Source organism: Mus caroli, unplaced genomic scaffold, assembly GCF_978045245.1.
Source record: "Mus caroli unplaced genomic scaffold, Mus_caroli_1 scaffold_2, whole genome shotgun sequence".
Taxonomy (NCBI): domain Eukaryota; kingdom Metazoa; phylum Chordata; class Mammalia; order Rodentia; family Muridae; genus Mus; species Mus caroli.
In genome coordinates, this window is record NW_028227257.1 from 161,930,912 (window position 1) to 161,955,590 (window position 24,679).

The 24,679-nt window shown below is 44.0% G+C and overlaps 1 protein-coding gene across 3 annotated transcripts in view; it reads left to right on the top strand.

The window, feature by feature from the left end:
* The window catches only part of Pip4k2a (phosphatidylinositol-5-phosphate 4-kinase type 2 alpha), a 156,804-nt gene that overhangs the window by 96,947 nt on the left and 35,178 nt on the right, over positions 1-24,679 (top strand). For 2 of the 3 annotated variants that reach the window (XM_021151106.3, XM_085835150.1), the window contains exon 4: positions 15,613-15,765. The exons of the other annotated variant lie outside the window; for it this stretch is intronic. In XM_021151106.3, the coding sequence (XP_021006765.1) occupies positions 15,613-15,765 (153 nt within the window). The remainder of the gene's footprint in view (positions 1-15,612; positions 15,766-24,679) is intronic. 3 annotated transcript variants of the gene reach the window in all.

Here is a 24,679-nt window from a genome sequence, read left to right on the forward strand (position 1 = left end):
CAAACTGAGCTCTGTCTGTGAACTTTAACTTCCTGACAGAGATTGAAAACATTCGTCCCAGCCAGCAAACATGTGTCTTTACTCTTGTATTAATTTCATGGGTGCATGGATGTCTTTGACTTTTTTTTTCCTGTTAAAGACAAATTTACACAACAGTTCCATTATGGGATATCTATCACTAATTACCAGTACCATCCATGATAAACACTTTTTGTTGCTATGACAGAATGCCTGAGAAAAAATAATGTAAAAAGAAGGATTTTGTTGGGCTCATGGTTTCAGAATGTATAAACCCATGATGCTTGGGGCCTGGCCTAAGGCAGGATATCATGGTTATAGAAGCACGTGATAAGACAACCAGGGAACAGAGAAAGAGGGGGAGAGACCAGAGGAGGGAGAGGAAAGCAGAGGAGAAAGGAAGAAGGGAGAGACGGAAAGAGCCCCTTCAAAGGCACACCCCTTCATGACCTTTCATCAACCTGGTCCAGTCTCCTAGCTTCTGTCACCCCCAGTAAAGCCATCGGATTATGAGTCCACCAGTGGATTAAGCCACCCCTTAGCTTGAACTCACATAGTCCCATCAGCTCCCAGAAGCTCTTCCAGCTAGGGACCAAGTCTTCCAAACCCTACACCTACCTAACATACATATGTTGATATGTGTGTCTATGCATGTGTGTGTGTATGGGGTTGGGGGAGGATGTGCCTGGATGCATGCCTGGTAATTTTAGATTCAGTCTGAGTTTAGTGGCTTAGTATTTTTTTAATTATATAATAGGTTTGTGATATTCTCAGACTGAGTTCTGTTTTTCTGGTTGTTGTTGGTCCATGTGGTCCCCTGTCCCTGCTTCTTTTAAGATGCTTTTAAGGATGACTCCTGTCATTGAAGGTTCCACTACTACTTTTTCTATATTTCCAATACCACAAGCCCTGGCCCCCTTCACTCTGATTTCGCTCAAGCTGATTGACTGTAAGTGTATCTATTTGTCCTGCTGTGTTTCAGATTCTAATGCTAAACATTCCAGGTATCTTCCCTACCTCCTAAGTGCTGGAATACAGTCATGTGCCACCATGCCCAGTTCTATGGGGTCACGATGGAACCCAGAGCTTCATGCCTGTTAGGCAAGCATTCCACAAACTGAGCTACATCCCTATATTTGATGCCCAAAGGCCTAGACATTCTTGGGAATACAGACAAAAGAGTGAAACAGTGACAGTTTTGAAACATTCTAGATTCTATAGTAAATGTTAAGCTGTTTCCTTAGCTTTGAGAAAGTCTGCTATCTCCTTGCTGGCTTTGCAGGACATCAGCCCTCTTAAGACAGCCCTGGGAAGTTGGATAGAGGTTTCAGTTTGCTTGTGGGTGTCCAGAGAAGACTACCCATCAAACCAAGAAGTTGCCCAGGATGAAGCCTGCAAGTTCAACCTAAATCCAAACACAGGGCACAGTTGCCACTAAGCCCTCTTGTTCGTTGTGTTGGATAACACCAGGTTTTGCTCACACCGACTACTTCCTGGATTATTTGAGTTTGGTGCCCTTCTTTGTATCCGCGACAGAGTTCTAATTTTAAAAATCATTCAGTTTAGATACTAACATTTTAAACTTCTGATGTTCTTGTTTTAAGTTTCAAGCTCTAACTTGAAGACCTTCCCAGCTTACCACATTTTAGGGAGTAGGGGATTCTGCCAGGACATCTGTCAAATAAAGTTGTTTGCAGGGCAGACTTTCAAGGTGACTTAAAGCTGTGTGAAAGAAGAAACTATAGTCTTTCCTATACTACCTACTTTCCCGTTGAGAGCTCTAGAAGAAGGGAGGGTCAGGGATGTTCATGCAGTACATAACAACTGGGTAGAGAGGGAGCTGCAGATGGGGAAGTTGCCAGGCACACAAGGAGAGCATGATATCAAGTCTGAAGACCTCATCTTGTTCTGCAGCTAGCAAGCAATTTTGTGGATTTTGTGCAGGGGAGAAGAGATGTATGAAGTCTGCTTTAGTTTTTTGTGAGTATATGTGTATATGATTTAAATACATATGTGCATGTATGTATATGTGTTTGCATGTGTGAATGCATGCAGAAGCCAGAAACTGGTGTCTGGTATCTTTCTGAGTTGCTATCCACTTTACACATGGCCTCTCCCTGAATCTGGAGCTCACTGGTTTTGCTGAGAACCCCTGTCTCTTGACTTTATGTGGATGTCTGTAGATCCTAACTCGGATGGCAAGTACTTTATCTACTGAGCCATGTCCCAGACCCTGAAATCTGAGAAGGGGGTGGTAAATAATTTTTAAAAGTCTTATTTTTATTCATGTTTTATTCATGTGTATGCCACATGAGTGCAGGTACCCACAGTGGCCAGAAGAGGGCATCAGGTGCCCTCTTGTGATCAACCCTACATGAGTAGGAAGAGCAGCAGGATTTTGAGTCATGGAAGGGAATTGGGAGTTTAATGCAAGAAGAGAGGGGAAGATAAAGTTGAGTTTCTGACCTGTGGCTTGGAGATCATGAAGTACACACAAGACTGTTGGCCACTCAGTAGGAGTCTGGGGGAGAGAGAGGCCCAGCTCCAGGAAGCTTGGCCATAGGAACCCTTGTGGGAGCCTTCCTGGATTCTGTCCCTCGACGGTCATACCGAGTGTCCCCACCTGTATGTTCTTGCTTTGTGCACTGTTTCAACTCTTGTCTCTTCCCCTCTGGGCGGCTGGTGTCTTAGTTGGGCTTTTATTGCTGTGAAGAGACACCAAGGCCAAGGCAACTCTCTTATAAAGGCAAATATTTAATTGAGGCTGGCTTGCAGGTTCAGAGGTTCAGTCCATTATCATGGCAGGAAGCATGGCAGCATCCAGGCTGACATCTTGCTATTGAAGTTGAGAGTTCTATATCTTGATCATCAGCCATGAGGAGACTGTCTCCCACAGGTAGTCAGCAGGAAGGTCTCTTTTGCCCTGGGTAGAGCTTAAGCTTAGGACCTCAAGGTTCACCTGTACAGTAACACACTTCCCCCAACAAGGACACACCTACTCCAACAAGAACATACCTCCTAATAATGCCACTTCCCATGTGCCAAGTTTGTTCAAACCACCACAGTTTTTGGGTTTGTCCAGCTCACTCTTGGAGTTTGTTCTCCCTGTATATCCACGTTCCGCATTCCCATGGGGCCCTGGGTAGTTACTGCATCCTGTGCACAGACACTTGGGCTAAAACACACAGGCATTCCATCTCAGGTGCTCAGCCTTAAGAAGCATAAGATGCACTCCACATCATCCCAATCTGCATCCTGTTTCTTGGATGTTTTCCTCTCTTCTCTGAAAGTTGAGAAGATGATTCTCCTCCCTCCCCACCACAGTGTCCCTACCCCTCCTTCAAGCACTGTTTTTCTGCTGGGCCTGTGTTTCCTGCCTGGAACCTGCTGTACATCCCCGGGTGTAAGCGAGGTAAACACAATGTTTCCATTTCATGAGCCTCGGAGCATCTAGTGTTAGAGCTCCAAAATCAAGTCCCACCAGAGAGTTTAAAACGCTGTTCTCATAATGTTCTGTGAGGCCCCTGCATGGTGTTCTGTTTGTTACCATTCATTGTCGTCTTCTTCTCTGATAGTTGTTTCATTATTGATAAGCATTAAATGTTTTGCTCTTCTGTAAAACGAAAGCCATTCTGTGTTTAGGGTCACTGCTCCCACTTCCTTTGATAAGAACTTAACACCAGGCTTTGAGCATAGTCCGCCTTTAATGACTCCATGGTGATGGTCAAGTTAGCATGTTGGTCTTTAACATCCTCATGATATCAGAAGCCCACCTGTGCTTGCTCCCATATGTCCAAGGGAAACCCAAAATACAACTCTCGGAGGGATAATCGCTCTTTCCTTCTGGGCTCTGTGATCTGAGGCATGGAGTCATAATCCTGAGTCGTCAGCAGGTGTCTAGGCTACTGGTTCATAAAACAGGTAGCCCACACTGGGAAAAGAACACTTCATGAGAGTCTGGATGAACCCTGGGTCTTCAGCCACTATGTCCATGCTCACCCACCGTGGCGGGTCTCAGTTCCATCTGTGATATGGGGTAGGGGTGGCGTGACAAACTTTCCCAGGTCTCTCAGCTAAGCTCCATCTTCACTCTGTGTTTCCCGCCTGTCATATCCTCCACCACTCTCCTGTTGCCATGATGTCCTGCTCAAGCCCTGGGTCCAAGCTGTATAGACCAAGCACTCCCGAACCACTAACCCAAATGACACCTTCCTACTTAAGTTGTTTTGGTCACAGTGACTTAAAGAGTTACAAATACAGCTTCTTGTGCATAATATTGACAGCTCCTCCTAGGAAGCTAAGTGCTTTCCCACATTGGAGCTTGGCAGAATGGATTGTTTTTCAAGTAGTCTTCCTTTTCACTAACATTTTTTTAAAGGTTCCACATATGATTTTTTTTAAAAAATAAAACCTACAGTTATTTATTTATTTATTTATTTATTTATTTATTTATACTGTGTGTGAATTATGATAAGGAGTGGGCTGAGGTGCCACAGTACACAAATGGCAAGTGTGCAAATGTGAGATGTCAGTGTCAACAAGTGTGTAAGTGTCAGAAGACAACCTCAGTTCTTTCTTCCATCATGTGGCTCTCGGGAATCCAACTCGGTCATCAGGTTTGGCAGCAAGCACCTTTCCACCCTGAGACATCCTGCTGGCCCTTCACAAGTGACTTTTGCCAGAATGTGCAAGCTACAAGTAGCAAAATAGCAAAACTATATGGAGATAGGAGATCAGGTCAAGAGAGTTAAGTGTGAAAAATGCTTGGTATTTTCAACAAAGGTGCTGGGGGAAGTAACAGTTACTAAAGCAGGATGTTTTATGAGAACTATAAAGGACTGGTGATTGGAATGAGCTAATTAAATTGACCTTTATGATTTCTCCCCTTTTGGAGGCTCCACTAAGCCTGGGCCTCCCACTGTGGAAGTAAACACCCTCGGTGCCCACCGTTAGAGGAGGAGGGTGGGAAGGAGGGCACTGTTAATCCTTTTCTGAAAGCAGAAGGACAGTAAATTTCCAATTATAAATGCGGGAAGACCATTGCAGGGGAACTTCTCTCATTAGCTTGCTTTATTTCCTGTCGAGGGCTGCCAGAACACCAGAGCTTCAAACACAGCTGCTGAGGCTTGAGACAGGATATCAGATGTTACAAGACATATCTATGGAAAAAAGGAACTTAAATACCAACTTGTATGATTGGGTTTAAAGGGGACGAGATCCTTAAGTAGTTTTATCTGCCCATCACCATAGCTTTGTCTTAGAACTGCAGCTTTCATCCAGATAGACATTTTACCCTCGGCTACCCAGAAAGCCAGAATCAGCCTTAGAAGCAACATCTGCTGCCTGTGACTTGTCCCCCACAGTTACAGCTCAGCACTGGAATGAGCAGAGGTCACTTGTGTCCCCTTCCTCAGCCAGGGTCAGCCTGGAGTCTGTAGCTTTCACAGCTGTGCAGCCAATGGCCTCGTGCAGTGATATCTGTGTTTCTGGGCCATTGGATAAAATGTGTGGGCCAACTGCAGCACCTTTTCACTGTGAAATGTCCAGATCAGGCAAATGTACCACAACAAGAAACCCTCAGAAAGGGACAGAGAAAGGGAATCGGAACAGAAATGTAGACAGGTTGCTAAAAATGCTGTAAAAAAGGACAGGACAGTAGCTGCATGGCTTTGCAAACCCACGAAACCTTCTGAGTTGGACGCTTTAGGTGAGTGGTATGGTCTGAGTGGTTTCTAAGTAAAGCCACTGAAAAGGAATGTTTAGAAACTGGCAGGGCAGCTCTGTGGATAAGGGCACGTGGTGCCAAGCCTGATGATCTAAGTTCAGTTTCCAAAACCCACATGATAGACAAGAACAATTACCACACAGGGCCATACATATATGCGCACAAATAAATGTATGTTTACTTAAAAAGTAAGAGAATGTTTAGGGGCACAGGAGATGTGCCTCAGTAGGTGTAGTATTTACCGTGAAAGAATGAAGACCTGAGTTTTGATTTCAGGCAGCCACATAAAACAACATACTTCAGTAATCCAGATGCAGGAGAGGAAGAGGCAGGAGGGTGCTGGGGGCTTGGATAGCTAGCCACCCTAGCCAAATTGGTGAGCCTCAGGTTCAGTGAAAGACCAAGACACCTGGCATCAACTTCTGTCTTACATACATGTACACACACACATTCACATGTATCCATGCATATATATTACACACAGATAAAATTCATTTATTTTTAGAAAAGAAATTCAGAGTTTAAAATTAGTTTATACTTAATGTGAGACTTTTTATCAATATTGATTTTGTCTGCCTTTTTCTTGGAACAAGTTAGAACATTATATCTACTTAGGATAACTTTTAAAGACTGATAGTTTATGATATGAAATTACCAAATGTATAGAAGGAAAGCTATAACCAATGAATATAGCATATTTTGTAGTTTGTGTACATTTATCATTAGTTTTCTGTTTCATAAGCTAAGAGGAAATCCTTGGCCATTTCCCAAATCTCTGGAAATTAACAACACCAATTTATCCTATTCATTATTATAAGAGGAAGCAGGACTCTTGGAGACCGGTCAGTCCAGCTGTGTTTCTTTGCAAGTAAATGGGTCTGGTGGGAGTAGGGGCATTGCTGTTGGGCTGTGATTTGTATTGAGTTGTTTTTATTGCAGACCCTTTTGTCCTGCCCCATGTTGCCCCTGACTCCCATCTGTAGCCTTTAGTTTGAGAAGATGCTGTGCTGTAAGCACAGAAGGAGAATCTTGGGTAGGCCTGTTGTGTCAGCTTTCTTGGGAGAGGTGGGAATACTTTTTTTTCCAACAACAAACCGAAGAACCAGTCTGACCCAAGTCTAGCCCAGTAAAGCACTGTGTTTATTAGAGCTACCTCAGGAGCATGGATTATCCTGAGACAGCTGCTTCACTGAAAGTCCCACCCCGTGGGTGACAGCTGCCCAAAGCTGCATGGGTGGAGTCCCTTCTTTCTACCCTTGTCCCTAGCCTTCCCAAGGCTTTGTCCAGCTGGAGCAGGATTAATGACAGCTGGGGGAGGGGGCACGTGGCAGAATCTCTGACCACAGTTTAATGACTCTCCCATCCCCATCCCTCGCAGGAGCATCAACAAGCCCTTCTTGTCAAAGTCTTATTGGGAAGTCCCAGCTGCTCCGATTTAGATGGTAAAGGTCATACTGCGCCCCGAAACATCTCCCAACAGCTGGGGGTTGTCAACTTGAAGCTGCTCCTTTAAGTGGGTTGAATGCTTTGATAAGAACTTCTTGTAGGAAGGAATATAGAAGATGTCACTTTTGAACTGATCCGTACAGAACGCTAGATTAGAATGTTAATCTTATTTCAGGGTGGATAACTTGTCCGAGCTTTATCTAAAGCTAGGAATTTGAATTTTCAAGGGAGCAGATCTCTCCAAACCTGGGGTGGGTTTCTGTGGGTTGCTTTGTCTGGCACCTTCTCCTGAGGAAACAGGAGTGCATAAGAATCCTGAAAAGTAAGTGTTGTAGTTTGGAACTGGGGATTCTGAGTAAACCAAACGTGGTGCTTTTCATCCTTGGTTGGATCAGATCTGAAAGTTTTGCTTTTGTATCCATTAATTAAAACGATTTTTAAAAATAACACTTCTGTTGGCCTTCCTTCTCCCCAACGTGCCTACTCCATTTCTGAGATCACTATTGTGGAGGATAAGCTACAATGTGCCTTCCCAAAGCAGAGAGATTCAGTCCTTTCTTGATCTTTTCTCCTAGCAAAGCCTATGCACTTCTAAGCAAAGAAAGTAGAACAGGTGGAGCTCAGTGGTAGGAGAATTAAAATTCTCCAACAGTCCTCGGCTTATTTGAGTTAAGATAAGCATGATAAAGTGACTAGAAACAGGTGAAGAGGTCCTAGGTACGCATGACCTGCAGCCCACAGGACTCCTGGGAAACACTAGAGCCTGTGCATCCTCCAGCTGCATCTTCACACTATAAACTAACTCCTAGAGCCTGTGCATCCTCCAGCTGCATCTTCACACTATAAACTAACTCTGAAAGCCTATGCATCTTCCAGCAGCATCTTCATACTATAAACTAACTCCTATAACATAACTCCCCGGAGCAGCACGAGGCACTCTGCTCCTCATACTGTACCCCAGACACACAAGTGCCTCAGCTCTTGCCTGGAGAGAAGATGGCTCCTGTCCCTGCCCCTGAGGGTGCTGCCTTTGAATGGACCAAGGCTTCCTCCTCAGGTTAATAAAAACCTACATAAAGTAGACTGGCTGCTTTAATACCATGGCTATTATCCATATTTTCCACACACTTAACTCAGCAAAATTGAAAACATAGGAACAAGTTTCATTTTTTTTTTTTTTTTTTTGCCAGCTGGCTCACACTCTAAATTGATATCAGAAGGTGTTTGTCACCATGGAAAAATCAATATGAGCTGTCCTATTGAATATGCCTGCCACACTTTAGAGCCTGAGGCCTTGTGGGTGCTGGAGTAACTGGGTGTGCACCTAAGAACTTAGATGGGCTTTCACTGGCATCCTCTAGGTCTGTTTTCTTATCTCCAAGTTGAGGGTGTTGGGATAATCTTGAAGCTGCTTCCAACTCTGATGCCTTTTTGTTGTGAGACGGACCCTTTGCGGCACCTATAGCCCCTGGTCTCCCTCCAGTCCAAGAAATCCTATACAGTGTTGGGATTCCTGTTTCCTTAGCAGTAGAACAAGGACCCTCAGATCTTCCATATTCTATTTCATGAGATCACAGGCTTTGAACAGTTCTTCCCTTAATGCCAGTGCTTGCTCTTGCTGGGGTTGTCCTGAACACATCTGCAATCTGTGAAGTATAAGTTTTATGTAGACCTTTGAATTATTGTCATCTTTTTAATCTTGGCCTAGATGTCCTAAACTTTCACTATACACTTCCAAGACTACGATGGCCTTCCAGTCACCTGACTAGAATCTCCTTGGGAGACATGCTCTGTGTTCCAAGACCCATACCTCCAGCCTTTGCTTAAGCAAAGAGCCATGTCTTAGAGGAAATTGTATTTTGGCTCTGGATGGATTTTTGTTTTGTCTTTTTTGTATGTGTGTGTGTGTGGTGTGTGCACGCCTGTGTATAGGCATGTTTAGAGATGTCTGGGTACATGTGTATGGGGGTTCATGTGGGGGGGGAAGCTAGAGCTTAATGTCTGTTGTCTTCCTCAATTGCTTTTTGCTTTAATTACTGAAGCACGCATGAGGCCTTGGGCTCTAGAGTATGGCAGGCATTTCAGTAGGATCATTCATATTGATTTTTCCATGGTGACAAACACCTTCTAAGGTCTCTGGCTGAAGCCAGCCAGTCAGCTTTCTGCACAAGTATTTCCCCACCCCTCTACCCCTGCCTCTGCCTCTGCCTCTGCCTCTGCCTCTGCCTCTGCCTCTGAGCACTGGGGTTATAGGCAGGCCAGTTCCCATACTCAGTTTGTGCAGCGAGTGTTTGATCTGTTGTCTGTCTTACTGCCCTCCACTTTACAGACCAGAAGCTGAATCTCAAAGAAGCCAAATGACATATGCAAAGGCCAAGGAATGGCAGGTGGTGTAGGAATGGCAGGTGGTGGTGTAGGGATGGCAGGTGGTGTAGGAATGGCAGGTGGTGGTGTAGGGATGGCAGGTGGTACAGTAATGGCAGGTGGTGTAGGGATGGCAGGTGGTGTAGGAATGGAAGGTGGTATAGGAATGGCAGGTGGTGTAGGAATGGAAGGTGGTGGTGTAGGGATGGAAGGTGGTGGTGTAGGGATGGAAGGTGGTGGTGTAGGAATGGAAGGTGGTATAGGAATGGCAGGTGGTGTAGGAATGGAAGGTGGTGGTATAGGAATGGCAGGTGGTGTAGGAATGGAAGGTGGTAGTGTAGGGATGGAAGGTGGTGGTGTAGGAATGGATGGTGGTGGTGTAGGAATGGCAGGTGGTGGTGTAGGGATGGCAGGTGGTGTAGGAATGGCAGGTGGTGGTGTAGGGATGGCAGGTGGTACAGTAATGGCAGGTGGTGTAGGGATGGCAGGTGGTGTAGGAATGGAAGGTGGTGGTGTAGGGATGGCAGGTGGTGGTGTAGGAATGGCAGGTGGTGGTGTAGGAATGGAAGGTGGTGGTGTAGGAATGGCAGGTGGTGGTGTAGGAATGGCAGGTGGTGGTGTAGGAATGGCAGGTGGTGGTGTAGGAATGGCAGGTGGTGGTGTAGGAATGGCAGGTGGTGGTGTAGGAATGGCAGGTGGTGGTGTAGGAATGGAAGGTGGTGGTGTAGGAATGGCAGGTGGTGGTGTAGGAATGGCAGGTGGTGGTGTAGGAATGGCAGGTGGTGGTGTAGGAATGGAAGGTGGTGGTGTAGGGATGGCAGGTGGTGGTGTAGGGATGGCAGGTGGTGGTGTAGGGATGGCAGGTGGTGGTGTAGGGATGGCAGGTGGTGGTGTAGGGATGGCAGGTGGTGGTGTAGGAATGGCAGGTGGTGGTGTAGGGATGGCAGGTGGTGGTGTAGGAATGGCAGGTGGTGGTGTAGGGATGGAAGGTGGTGGTGTAGGCATGGCAGGTGGTGATGTAGGGATGGCAGGTGGTGTAGGGATGGCAGGTGGTGGTGTAGGAATGGCAGATGGTGGTGTAGGAATGGCAGATGGTGGTGTAGGAATGGCAGGTGGTGGTGTAGGGATGGCAGGTGGTGGTGTAGGGATGGCAGGTGGTGGTGTAGGGATGGCAGGTGGTGGTGTAGGAATGGCAGATGGTGGTGTAGGAATGGCAGGTGGTGGTGTAGGAATGGCAGGTGGTGGTGTAGGGATGGCAGGTGGTGGTGTAGGGATGGCAGGTGGTGGTGTAGGAATGGCAGATGGTGGTGTAGGAATGGCAGATGGTGGTGTAGGAATGGCAGGTGGTGGTGTAGGGATGGCAGGTGGTGGTGTAGGGATGGCAGGTGGTGGTGTAGGGATGGCAGGTGGTGGTGTAGGGATGGCAGGTGGTGGTGTAGGGATGGCAGGTGGTGGTGTAGGAATGGCAGGTGGTGATGTAGGGATGGCAGGTGGTGATGTAGGGATGGCAGGTGGTGGTGTAGGGATGGCAGGTGGTGGTGTAGGAATGGCAGGTGGTGGTGTAGGGATGGCAGGTGGTGTAGGGATGGCAGGTGGTGGTGTAGGGATGGCAGGTGGTGGTGTAGGGATGGAAGGTGGTGGTGTAGGGATGGCAGGTGGTGGTGTAGGAATGGCAGGTGGTGGTGTAGGGATGGCAGGTGGTGGTGTAGGGATGGCAGGTGGTGTAGGAATGGCAGGTGGTGGTGTAGGGATGGCAGGTGGTGGTGTAGGAATGGCAGGTGGTGGTGTAGGGATGGCAGGTGATGTAGGGATGGCAGGTGGTATGAATGAGAGAACATTCTGGATACCTGACCCTCACCTTCAGTGTTACACTGCATTGGACAGAAATTCAAATAAATTTATGTTTTTTTAAACCTTTATTTTTATTTGTATAGGTGTTTGTCTGAATGTATCTCTGTGCACCAAATTTGTCCAATGTCTCCGGAACCAGAGAGTGGGTTGGATCCCCTGGGACTGGAGTTAGACATAGTTATAAGCTACCATGTAGGTTCTGGGAGTTGAAGCAGGTTCTCTGGAAGACCAGCTGGTGACCTTAATTGCTGAGCCATCTCTCCAGCCCATGTTTATCTCATTACAAAGGCTGTACACGATCTGCAGTTATGTTTTGTAATGACCAGTGAGTATTCTTGACTGTCAGTAACCCTGTTCGGCTTCCCCAGAGGAAGTTGAAGGCAGGAACCTGAGACACGCATTACCTGCCTCCACTGTCCTTCAGTTTTGTTTTTGTTTGTTTGTTTGTTTGGCTGTTTTTTTGGGTTGTTTTTGTTTTTGTTTTTTGTTTTTGTTTTTTGTTTTTTGGGTTTTTTTTTTTTTTTTTGCTTTCAAGTGGGAAAAATGCACCTCATGGCAATACCATGGGTAAATACAAAATAATGAGTCAGGCTTCTGTGAGGCTTGCAGTTCAGGCACTCTGTGTACAGTTGCATTAGCTTTCTTCATTTTCCAGTTGTCTATTGGATAGGACTTTTACTAAATATGATTAGTACTTTTATGTTAATTCTATAAGCACAGTCTTAAGTTTTGGCTGGGTATCCCCAAATTCACCAAATGCTTGGAAACTGGACCTTAAGGAGCTGTTCTCATACATAGTCTGCAAGTTGGGAACACTCATAGTTAGAGCAGTGAGCTGAGGCAGAACCAGGACTGGAACGTACACCATCTGTGTATGCCAAGGTCAAGACAAGGCCAGGAGCTAACACAAAGAATGCAGTAAGGAACTTCCATGTCTTTGAAGCTGAAGGGAAAGGAAGAGACTCCTGCATGAGGCAGACCCCAAGCTAAATTCTTAGACTATTTATTAGTGCAGGTTCCACACTTGTAAACACAGGCAGCCTCATCCCTGCTCGGGGTTGTTCATTAACTACTGTGGTGAAGGTTTGAGTTCAGCTTCCCATTTTAACTGAGCTGAGAGTTGGAGGGCATGGAATGAACAGGGTGTCGGTGCAAGTGTGCATTGCTGGGCACTAAGTAGGTCTTCACGTACTGCAGCTATTCATGTTACAACCACCACTGGGGACCCTCGGTTATCACGGTGGTCCGTATACCAGCTCCACCAGTATCATCTACTTCCTAGAAGGCCTCGGCAGCAGCCTGTTGGGTCAGAACCTGCCGCTCCATGTTGGCTGTCCAATGAGCGTGAGCGGCATTGACTACTCAGCTTCTCCCACACTGGCTCCTGGAGGATGCGTTACTTTTCTTGAGCTATGAAGCTTGAGATGGCTGCTTTTGTCAGGTTATTGGGTTGAAAGCTGCCTAGGGGCGAGTGTCACTTCTGGGTGAATATGAGGGAGTATGTGGGGCTGAGGAGAGTGGACAGCACCATGGAATGGCCTTGTAGCCCAGGTGGAACACAATTTGGACTAAGCCGGAGGTGTGCCCACATATCCACACACACTCCCTGATCTGATGTTGTATGAACAGCCATGCTTCCCACATGTTCCTGCCACAAGTGTTTTGTAAAGTCCTCAGGCCAAGTAGCCATGAGCTGAACCTACTGAGATCATGAGACAAAAAGTTGTGTGTGTATGTCCTCTGGGCGAGTCCTAGTGCCCTTCCTATCCCTGCCCCCAGTTATCCTGTATTGTCACTTCCTTTTGTCTCTCAGAATTGATGGTTCTTGCTTTGATTTTATGTCTGAATATAATTTGTAGTATTAGTGGCATGTATAGTTCTTATTTATTTGCAGTAAATACCCTTTTGCATATTAATGTTTGGGAGGGGAAAAATAAGACCATTAGCAATATATAATGATAATTTTTTTTGCTGGCATTTGTCCACAAAAGGGACATTCACATTGATTTTTCTTCCTTTTTGTTCTAAGTGGGAAATGGTAAAAGAGGCTTTTTTTTTTTAAGCTTTATTTATTTCATATATGTGAGAACACTGTTGCTGTCCTCAGACACATACCAGAAGAGGGCATCAGATCCCATTACAGATGGTTGTGAGCCACCATGTGGTTGCTGGGAATTGAACTCAGGACCTCTGGAAGAACAGTCAGTGCTCTTAACCACTGAGCCATCTCTCCAGCCCACCCACCCCCCCTTTTTTTAAAGCAAAGAAATAATTATCTGAGAATTAAACTCTTGCTAATGTCACCATTTTCATCTTGAAAACCCTTTCATTCTGCTTTATCTACCTGATGAATTTCAGTTGTCTTAAGAATGATTTAACACTGCCAAATCTTGATACTTAAAGTCCTGCTGGACTTACATTGGTTTTTTGTTTTTTTTTTTTTTTGTTTTTTTTTTTCATCTCGAGTTTTCTAATTACTAAATCTGCTTTTCTTAGCTTAATTGGCAGTCTTGCCTCTGTGCTTGGCAGGTGTGCTTGCTTACATTGGAGCTGAGATGCACTCTCTCAGGATGTAATTTTCCAGTGCCATGATGCCAGATGCATCCTGGGAAATCAAGATAAGCTGGTTGGCCATTTCCCTCCTCAAGCTTCTGCCCTGCTGTGGGCTCAGTCTACCTTGGTTGTCTCAGCCCTGCTGTATTTCACCTGGAAATGAGGAAATTACAAAGTAACGAGAATCTGCTAAGCAGAGTCCCTTCAACTGAAAATCCGTAGGACCCTGATGTCACCTGACTCTCCAGAGCCATCTGTGTTTCCTGAAACTGGTTTAGTCCACGGGTTCCTGTGGATGGGGGAAGGGGGAAGGTGACTTTGCCTTTGAATCCCCATACACATGGGCCAGCAAACAAGGCCTGGAAGGGGTTGATGTCATTACTCATGGGTACAATTAGCTATGATGAAGCCCAGACTTCCTCAGACGTGGGAGTTCCCTAATGCCGTTAGTCTCTGACCAGTATAAAGAGAGGCAGGCAGGCAGGAGGATTTTCTTGACAACTCTAAGAAAGAAGAGAGACACTGATGGGAGTGAGAAGACTTGTAGGGCCCTACAGTAGCTGTAGTGTAGACATCCTGACTTAAACTCTGGGGTACATCATACTGCAGAGTCACTGCAGGAGACCCACTCATCCACCATCAGTAGTGCCTGACAATTACTGCAGAAGAGTAGAAGATGGACTAAGTCAGAGGCTTCTAATGTGTTGTTGTAGAACACACTTTTCCACACTCCTCTTCCTCCACCGGCCATGGTTGAGTCTTTAAATACTTTCCTAGCTTAGTAGTTGAGAACTAGCTTCTGGCCCAGCCATACAAGCTGAAATTCTGGTTCCTTCTTGACTGGCTATATGAACTTTATTCTGTTACAACCTCTCAACTCATCTTGTCATCTATGAAATGGCATGACAGCGAGGGCAGCATCACATAGAATCTTACCAGAATGCACAGAATCCTGGTGGCCTGTACTGTAAATAGATGCTCAGTGACTGTGAAGTGTCCTTTTGTGACTAAAACCTTATCCTGGTCAGAAGAAAAATGTGAGCTCTTGTCCAACTCTGTAAAGAACAAGGCAAATAAATAACTCTTTACAATTCTAGATGTGAGCCTGCTTGTTTATTTGTTTGCTTGGAGACAAGATCTTAGCATGTAACCATGGATAGCCTAAAACATGCTATATAGCCCAGGCTGGCCTATGTAGGTTTGGTCTACATAGAATTCTAGGATAACCTCGAGTAGGGTGAGGTTGTACATTCCTTTTTCCTAGCTGAGGCTGAGGCAAGTGGGTCTCTGTGGACTCAGGGCCAGCCTGGTATACTTAGAGAGTTCCAGGACAGCTAGGACTACATAGGACCTTTATCAAAACCAAACAAAAAACCAAAGAGGATAGGGTAGAACTCACCGCCACCCTCCTGATTGCTCTGCACCAGGGCGCCTGGCACATCCTCCTCTAAGAACATTAAAATCAGTTTTTACCCAGCTGTTTTCATTTCGTTTAGGAGTCTTGCAAGCGGGTTATTGAGAATTGTGAAATATTGCCAGCCATTACCAGTTTATTCCAAATGCAAATGCTCTTGCTATGATGAAAAATGATCCAACCCCCAAAGCCGCACTTTAACCAGTTCTCTTCCCTTCTCCCTCCTCATCCCACCGGGAAGAATTCCTTGACCAGAAGTGCACCCCTTCCCAATGACTCCCAGGCTCGCAGCGGGGCTCGGTTTCACACGTCTTACGATAAAAGATACGTCATCAAGACCATTACCAGTGAGGACGTGGCAGAGATGCACAACATCCTGAAGAAGTACCACCAGGTAACTCCCTACCTTATAGACTCTTGGAGCAGGTTTATCTTCATGCCAACTCTGTCTTCAAGGCCAACACTCTGACCTGTGCTCGGCCAATGTAACACATGAAGCAGATGTGTTACATGTCAGATGTGTTACATTGTTACATCTGGTTCCTTCTTGACTGGCTATATGAACTTTATTCTGTTACAACCTCTCAACTCATCTTGTCATCTATGAAATGGCATGACAGCGAGGGCAGCATCACATAGAATCTTACCAGAATGCACAGAATCCTGGTGGCCTGTACTGAGAGGTTGTAACAGAATAAAGTTCATATAGCCAGTCAAGAAGGAACCAATGTAACAATGTAACACATCTGACATGAAGATCCTCCAGCCTCGGGTTCCAGAGTGATTGTGGCCCAATCACTGGCCCTTAACATGAGAATGCTTATGTCCCATTTACATAATAGTCATCTAAATTATTTAAAATAAATTTAATCTAATTATGCTTCCAGTAATCCCCATTCTGGTTGTAAAAATCGCTTCGGTAAGGATCTGGCATCTTTCCAGAAGGTTCCTTGTGTGCCGGAAGTCAGATGTTAATCCCAAGTCTGTATCTGTTTACACTGCCGAATCCTGTGCTGTTCTCACTCTCTGACCCTTCCAGGACTCACCCGTGCCCAGTCAGACCTTGTAGAAAATTCTTTGTTTTAGGGAATTTTGTGTTGGTCACTTTCTACCCCAGTTCATCCCCAACTATTACCACTTTGTAATCTCCTGAGGAGATGCCCTTGGGAGCTGCTTTCTCTTTCCTGAAATAGTTTTGCATGCTGGAGCACAGATCCACAGGTCCAACTGGATCAGTAAAAGACGTCTCCCTATGAAATAGCAAGAATACCAGATGCAGAAGCAAGATAGTCCTCGACTTAGATCCCAGCCCAGTCACCTGCTGACTGTGTGGCTTCTGGATTTTGAGACCTGTCTCCTCAGTTTTTTTTTTTTTTTCTTCTGTCTCCTCACTTATACAATGAACGTATCAATACTTCCCAAGTCCTGAGAATTCAGTGAGACAACACGAAGCATCTGACATACACTCTGTGCTCAGCATATGAGAAGTGTTAGCACCGGTGCTTGTCATGCGACTGTAAAGTTGAACGCCTGTCATGTTACCATAGCTAATAAGTCATAATATAATATATAAGTCAATAATATAATATATGTCATGTGACTGTAAAGTTGACCGCCTGTCATGCCACCATAGCTAATAATATAACTCATCCTGAGAAATTGAGGTCTTGTTGCACAAATGTCACTGCTTATGCAGACATTTTAGTAATTGTCCTCAAATGAGGTATTTAAAACACATGTATGCACATGCACAAGTATGTATGCATACACTCATGTGTACACACACACACTTTGTTGCTTTCAGAGTCTGTCTCAGTCTGCTTGGTTGTATTAACAAAACACAAATGAGTGATTTAGACGGCATACATGTTTTGTTTATAGTTCTAGAGGCTGGGAATTTTAGATCAGGGAACCAGTGTGATAGAAGTCCAGAGAGGACTCTGCTCCGGCCTTTGTACTTAGTGTCTCCTTGCTTAGGGGAGATGGAAAAAAATTATGTGCTACTTCCTGCTAAGTGCAGGAATCATATCAGATCCACAGAATCATTTACCACACACTGGTGATAAGGCTTTAAATGTTTTATTCGTTTGTGTGTGTGTGTGTGTGTGTGTGTGTGTGCATGCACACATGAATGCTAAGTAAGTCTGGCTGCCTATGGAGCCCAGAAAGAACGTCAGACAGCCTGAAGCTGGAGTTACAGGTTGTTGAGCTGCCTGACTATAGGTGCTTGCTAGGTACCAATCTGCTCTTCTGGAAGAGCACCAAGTACTCTTAACAGTTAAGCCATTATTCTAGCCTGTGATTAAGATTTAAAACTATGCATGTTGAGGGAACACAAATAGTCTAGATTTTTGCTTTGCTTTTTACTTAAATAGCTTTAAATTACCCCTCAGCCGTACATACTATCACAGAGAATGTTCAAAGTAAAGTTTTGTGAGCCCTGACTGCATCAGATTAGGATTCACAAAGGTTATGTCACATCTGCCACATAACAGCCTCTCCTACCGTGTTCTCTGAAGGCAGCTCTCTGTATCTGTGAGCTCTGACATGGCTTGTTTAACGCTTAACGCGTTACTTTTGGTCATGCTCTGCACCCTAATGTGGCGGGTTGTTTCTTGGCAGTAGCTGTTCTTCCAGTCTTTGCAAATGTGATGGACCAATTTCACTTGGAGTGAGGTCTATAAAAGCCTTCACATTGCATTCTGTCTCTGGAAGCCTGTGACTGCCTCTAATGTGCTTTCTGAAGGCATCAGTCTGCCTTTAAATTCATTTAACATCTAATACATCTTTGATAATGGCTATGGCTTTCGAAATTTGTTCTACCATGCTTATGCTATTGCCTGTTATAAAACAACGTTTGAAGTGCCCAGCTAATCCCTGTGAGAGCAAATGCATTGGCTCTGAAGCACCTGAGTTCCAGCCCAGGCTTCAAGCCCCTCACAGTTTCATATGCTCCCCTATCTGGAATTGGATATCACACACATGCATCTCTTTATGCTTTGGCTTGTCCTGGAACTGCTCAAAGCACATTGGCTTTTCCTGACAAGTGAGGTATATTCTTCAGATAAACAGCAAGGATGCCTTTCCACTGAAATGGGACATATGGCTCAGGTGTACAGTTCTTGCCAAGCCTAGGCTCAGAGTGAATCTTTCAACTTTACAGAAATCACAGTTGGAGGTGTTTTCTGGTTATTTGGTATGATAAAAGATCCCAGCCAGCAGCAACTTAAGGGAAAGGCTTGTCTTTTAGTTCCAGGTTATAGTCTACCCCTGAGAAGAGGTCAAGACAGGGACTCAAGGTAGTTAGTCACATAATATCCAGTCAAAACTGGAGGGAAATAAATGCACCCCTGGGACTTGCTCATCCAGTCGGCTCTTTTCATATTTCTGTAGTTTAGGGCCTCTTGCCTAGGGAATGGTCCTGCCCTCAGTGTGCTAGGTCAGTTAACGATCAAGGCAGTTCCCCCACAGAGATGTCCATAGACCAGTCTCATTCCTTACTAAAATTCTCTCTTTCCAGGTGACTTTAGGTTATGTTGAGTTGACCATAAGACTAACTAATACAAGGTATTTTTCTGGGAGTATTTGCTGCGATGACACACAAATCAGACATATCCCCAGTATTATTAGGCATCAGGACAGTTGCTGACACACTTCAAGATCACTCACAGTACTGAGATTTCTTTTGACTCCACTGCTAAAATACAAAACTTTTTTTTTTTTTTTTTTGGTATGGTCTTCATTCAGAAAAGTCACATTTAGCCAACATCTGGGCTTTTCTGCCATCTTAGAAAGTGATACTTTAGAGATACTATAAGGCATCTCATGACTGAGAACCACCAGTATTAATCCAGTTTACTTAAAGGACACTAAATTGGAGTCAGATGATGTAGAGCCTAGCTGGTTATGAACTGGCTGTTTAATCTGATCTGTGAGCTCAAATTTCCCATCTCTGTTCCATTTCATTAACTCATCCAGCTAGGCATTGACCCATGACCATGTTCCAGAAAAGATTTGAATTCACCTTCAGAGAAGTAAAGGTAAGACACATTTAAAAAGCAAAAAAGACAGAGAGTGTGTATAAAAAGGAAAGCACCTAATTACAACTTAAAATAAGCCTGAAACTTGTTGATCAGTCTTCGAAGCATTTTAGAGCACTTGCCATCTGGAGTTCCGTCAGTTTGAGCTTAGCTACCTGGTAGTTAAGGGGCACCCTGAGTAAGTCATCTGTGTAGCTGTCTGAACATAGTTAAGCCTGTTGCTTTCTTAGAGTAGAGTAGAGTAGAGTAGAGCTGCCCTTGATATGGGATACGAGTGAGTTGTTTTGTAAGACACATGACCCTATAAACATCATCTTTACAGAGGCACGGTATACACAGGAATGTCACAGATCAAAAATTTAGGTGACAGCAGATGCTGGCTATCTGGAGAAAGAGGAACACTCCTCCATTGCTGGTGGGATTGCATGCTGGTACAACCACTCTGGAAATCAGTCTGGCGGTTTCTCAGAAAACTGGACATAGTACTACTGGAGGATCCAGCAATACCTCTCCTGGGCATATATCCAGATGATGTTCCAACTTGTAATAAGGAGACATGCTCCAACTATGTTCATAGCAGCCTTATTTATAATAGCCAGAAGCTGGAAAGAACCCAGATGTCCCTCAGCACAGGAATGGATACAGAAAATGTGGTACATTTACACAATAGAGTACTACTCAGCAATTAAAAACAATGAATTTATGAAATTCTTAGGCAAATGTATGGATCTGGAGGATATCATCCTGAGTGAGGTAACCCAATCACAAAAGAACACACAAGATATGCAATCACTGATAAGCAGATATTAGCCCAGAAACTTAGAATATCCAAGATGCAATTTGCAAAACATGTGAATCTCAAGAAGAAGGAAGACCAAAGTGTGGGTACTTCGCTCCCTTCTTAGAATGGGGAACAAATACCGATGGAAGGAGTTACAGAGACAGAGGTTGGAGCTGAGAGGGAAGGAAGGAGCATTAAGTACTGTTCTTATCCTTAATTTCTTAGATCCCATTTTTGAAATTCTGTGCTGTTTGGTCATTGACTCCTTTAGTCCACTAGGGGGTGTGGTTCCAGGAGTGGGTGATGCTGATGCAAACTGAGAGAGGTTTTAACCTTCAGACCTCTGGAGTTCTTCTCAGTTCCATTGTTGTCCTTATCCTGCTGAGAGTCCACTCTGCTCAACTAACTGAATCTTCTCTTTGATTTTTCTCTTTTGTATATTTGGGGAAATGATACTTTGTAAATATGCTTTTCTTCAACTCTCTGTTGACTCTAACACTCTCAGGTCTTACAAATGATGGTGAATTATCAGCTGTTTTTGCTAAGCAGTGTCAGAAGAGTATGTAAACATGAGGCTGGGGATGTAGCCCACTCACGGATGGAACACTTAACAGCTTTTTTTTAATTAGGTATTTTCTTCATTTACATTTCCAATGGTATCCCAAAAGTCCCCTGTACCCCCGCCCCACTCCCCTACCCACCCAATCTCAATTGGCCCTGGCATTCCCTCATACTGAGGCATATAAAGTTTTCAAGACCAAGGGTCCTCTCTTCCCAGTGATGGCCAACTAGGCCATCTTCTGATACATATGCAGCTAGAGACACAAGCTCCGGGGGTACTGGTTAGTTCATATTGTGGTTCCACCTATAGGGTTGCAAATCCCCTTAGCTCCTTGGGTACTTTCTCTAGCTCCTCCATTGGGGGCCCTGTGATCCATCCAATAGCTGACTGTGAGCATCCACTTCTGTGTTTGCTAGGCCCTGGCATAGTCTCACAAGAGACAGCTATATCAGGGTCCTTTCAGCAAAATCTTGCTGATGTATGCAATGGTGTCAGCGTTTGGAGGCTGATTATGGGATGGATCCCCAGGTATGGCAGTCTCTAGATGGTCCATCCTGTTGTCTCAGCTCCAAACTTTATCTCTGTAACTCCTTCCATGGGTGTTTTGTTCCCAATTCTAAGAAGGGGCAAACTGTCCACACTTTGGTCTTTGTTCTTCTTGAGTTTCATGTGTTTTGCAAATTGTATCTTGTATCTTGGGTATTCTAAGTTTCTGGGCGAATAGCCACTTATCAGAGAATACATATCATGTGAGTTCTTTTGTGATTGGGTTACCTCACTCAGGATGATGCCCTCCATGTCCATCCATTTACCTAGAAATTTCGTAAATTCATTCTTTTTAATAGCTGAGTAGTACTCCATTGTGTAAATATAGCACATCTTCTGTATCCATTCCTCTGTTGAGGGGCATCTGGGTTCTTTCCAGCTTCTGGCTATTATAAATAAGGCTGCTATGTACATAGTGGAGCATGTGTCCTTCTTACCAGTTGGAACATCTTCTGGGTATATGCCCAGGAGAGGTATTGCGGGATCCTCTGGTAGTACTATGTCCAATTTTCTGAGGAACCACCAGACTGATTTCCAGAGTGGTTGTGCAAGCTTCCAATCCCACCAACAATGGAGGAGTGTTCTTCTTTCTCCACATCCTCACCCGAATTTGCTATCACCTGAATTTTTGATCTTAGCCATTCTGACTGGTGTGAGGTGGAATCTCAGGGTTGTTTTGATTTGCATTTCCCTGATGATTAAGGATGCTGAACATTTTTCAGGTGCTTCTCAGCCATTCGGTATTCCTCAGGTGAGAATTCTTTGTTTAGCTCTGAGCCCCATTTTTTAATGGGGTTATGTGATTTTCGAGAGTCCACCTTCTTGAGTTATATATATATTGGATATTAGTCCCCTATCTGATTTAGGATAGGTAAAGATCCTTTCTCAATGTGTTGGTGTCCTTTTTGTCTTATTGCAGGTGTCTTTTGCCTTACAGAAGCTTTGTAATTTTATGAGGTCCCATTTGTCGATTCTTGATCTTACAGCACAAGCCATTGCTGTTCTATTCAGGAATTTTCCCCCTGTGCCCACATCTTCGAGGATTTTCCCCACTTTCTCCTCTATAAGTTTCACTGTCTCTGGTTTTATGTGGAGTTCCTTAATCCACTTAGATTTGACCTTAGTACAAGGAGATAGGAATGAATCAATTCAAATTCTTCTACATGATAACTGCCAGTTGTACCAGCACCATTTGTTGAAAATGCTGTCTTTTTTCCACTGGATGGTTTTAGCTCCCTTGTCAAAGATCAAGTGACCATAGGTGTGTGGGTTCATTTCTGGGTCTTCAATTCTATTCCATTAGTCTACTTGTCTGTCACTATACCAGTACCATGCGGTTTTTATCACAATTGCTCTGTAGTACAGCTTTGGGTCAGGCATGGTGATTCCACCAGAGGTTCTTTTATCCTTGAGAAGAGTTTTTGCTATCCTAGGTTTTTTGTTATTCCAGATGAATTTGCAGATTGCACTTTCTAATTCGTTGAAGAATTGAGTTGGAATTTTGATGGGGATTGCATTGAATCTGTAGATTGCTTCTGGCAAGATAGCCATTTTTACTATATTGATCCAGCCAATCCATAAGCATGGGAGATCTTTCCATCTTCTGAGATCTTCTTTTTTCAGAGACTTGAATTTCTTATCATACAGATCTTTCACTTTCTTAGTTAGAGTCACGCCAAGGTATTTTATATTATTTGTGACTATTGTGAAGGATGTTGTTTGCCTAATTTCCTTCTCAGCCTGTTTATCCTTTGTGTAGAGAAAGGCCATTGACTTGTTTGAGTTAATTTTATATCCAGCTACTTCACTGAAGCCGTTTATCAGGTTTAGGGGTTCTCTGGTGGAATTTTTAGGGTCACTTATATATACTATCATATCATCTGCAAATAGTGATATTTTGACTTCTTCCTTTCCAATTTGTAGCCCCTTGATCTCCTTTTAATCCATTGTCAAATTGCTCTGGCTAGAACTTCAAGTACTATATAGAATAGGTAGGGAGAAAGTGGGCAGCCTTTTCTAGTCCCTGATTTTAGTGGGATTGCTTCCATCTGCTCACCATTTACTTTGATGTTGGCTACTGATTTGCTGTAGATTGCTTTTATCACGTTTAGGTATGGGCCTCAAATTCCTGATCTTTCCAAGACATTTATCATGAATGTGTGTTGGATTTTGTCAAATGCTTTCTCCTCATCTAAGAAGATGATCATGTGGTTTTTGTCTTTGAGTTTGTTTATATAGTGGATTATGTTGATGGATTTCCATATATTAAACCATCCTTGCATCCCAGGAATGAAACCTACTCCGTCAGGATGGATGATTGTTTTGATGTGTTCTTGGATTCAGTTAGTGAGAATTTTATTGAGTATTTTTGCATCGATATTCATAAGGGAAATTGGTCTGAAGTTCTCTACTTGGTTGATTTCACCCCTGAGTTTGATTATTTCCTGCCATCTACTTCTCTTGGGTGAATTTGTTTCCCTTTGTTCTAGAACTTTTATGTGTGTTGTCATGCTGCTAGTGTGTGCTCTCTCTGGTTTCTTTCTGGAGGCACTCAGAGATATGAGTTTTCCTCTTAGAAAAGCTTTCATTGTGTCCCATAACTTTGGGTATGTTGTGGCTTCATTTTCATTAAACTCTAAAAAGCCTTTAATTTCTTTCTTTATTCCTTCCTTGACCATGTTATCATTCAGTGGAGTGTTGTTCAGTTTCCACGTGAATGTTGACTTTCTATTATTTATTTTGTTATTGAAGATTAGCCTTAGTCCATGGTGATCTGATAGAATGCATGGGACAATTTCAATATTTTTGTATCTGTTGAGGCCTGTTTTGTGACCAATTATATGGTCAATTTTGGAGAAGGTACCACTAGGTGCTGAGAAGAAGGTATATCCTTTTGGTTTAGAATAAAATGTTCTGTAGATATCTGTTAAATCTATTTGTTTCATAACTTCTGTTAGTTTCACTGTGTCCCTGTTTAGTTTCTGTTTCCACAATCTGTCCATTTATGAAAGTGGTGTGTTGAAGTCTCCCACTATTATTATGTGAGATGCAATGTGTGCTTTTAGCTTTACTAAAGTGTCTTTAATGAATGTGGCTGCCCTTGCATTTGGAGCATAGATATTCAGAATTGAGAGATCCTCTTGGAAGATTTTACCTTTGATAAGTATGAAGTGTCCCTCCTTGTCTCTTTTGATAACTTTGGGTGGAAAGTCGATTTTATTCGATATTAGAATGGCTACTCCAGCTTGTTTCTTCAGACCATTTGCTTGAAAAATTGTTTTCCAGCCTTTCACTCTGAGGTAGTGTCTGTCTTTTTCCCTGAGATGGGTTTCCTGTAAGCAGCAAAATGTTGGGTCCTGTTTGTTTAGCCAGTCTGTTA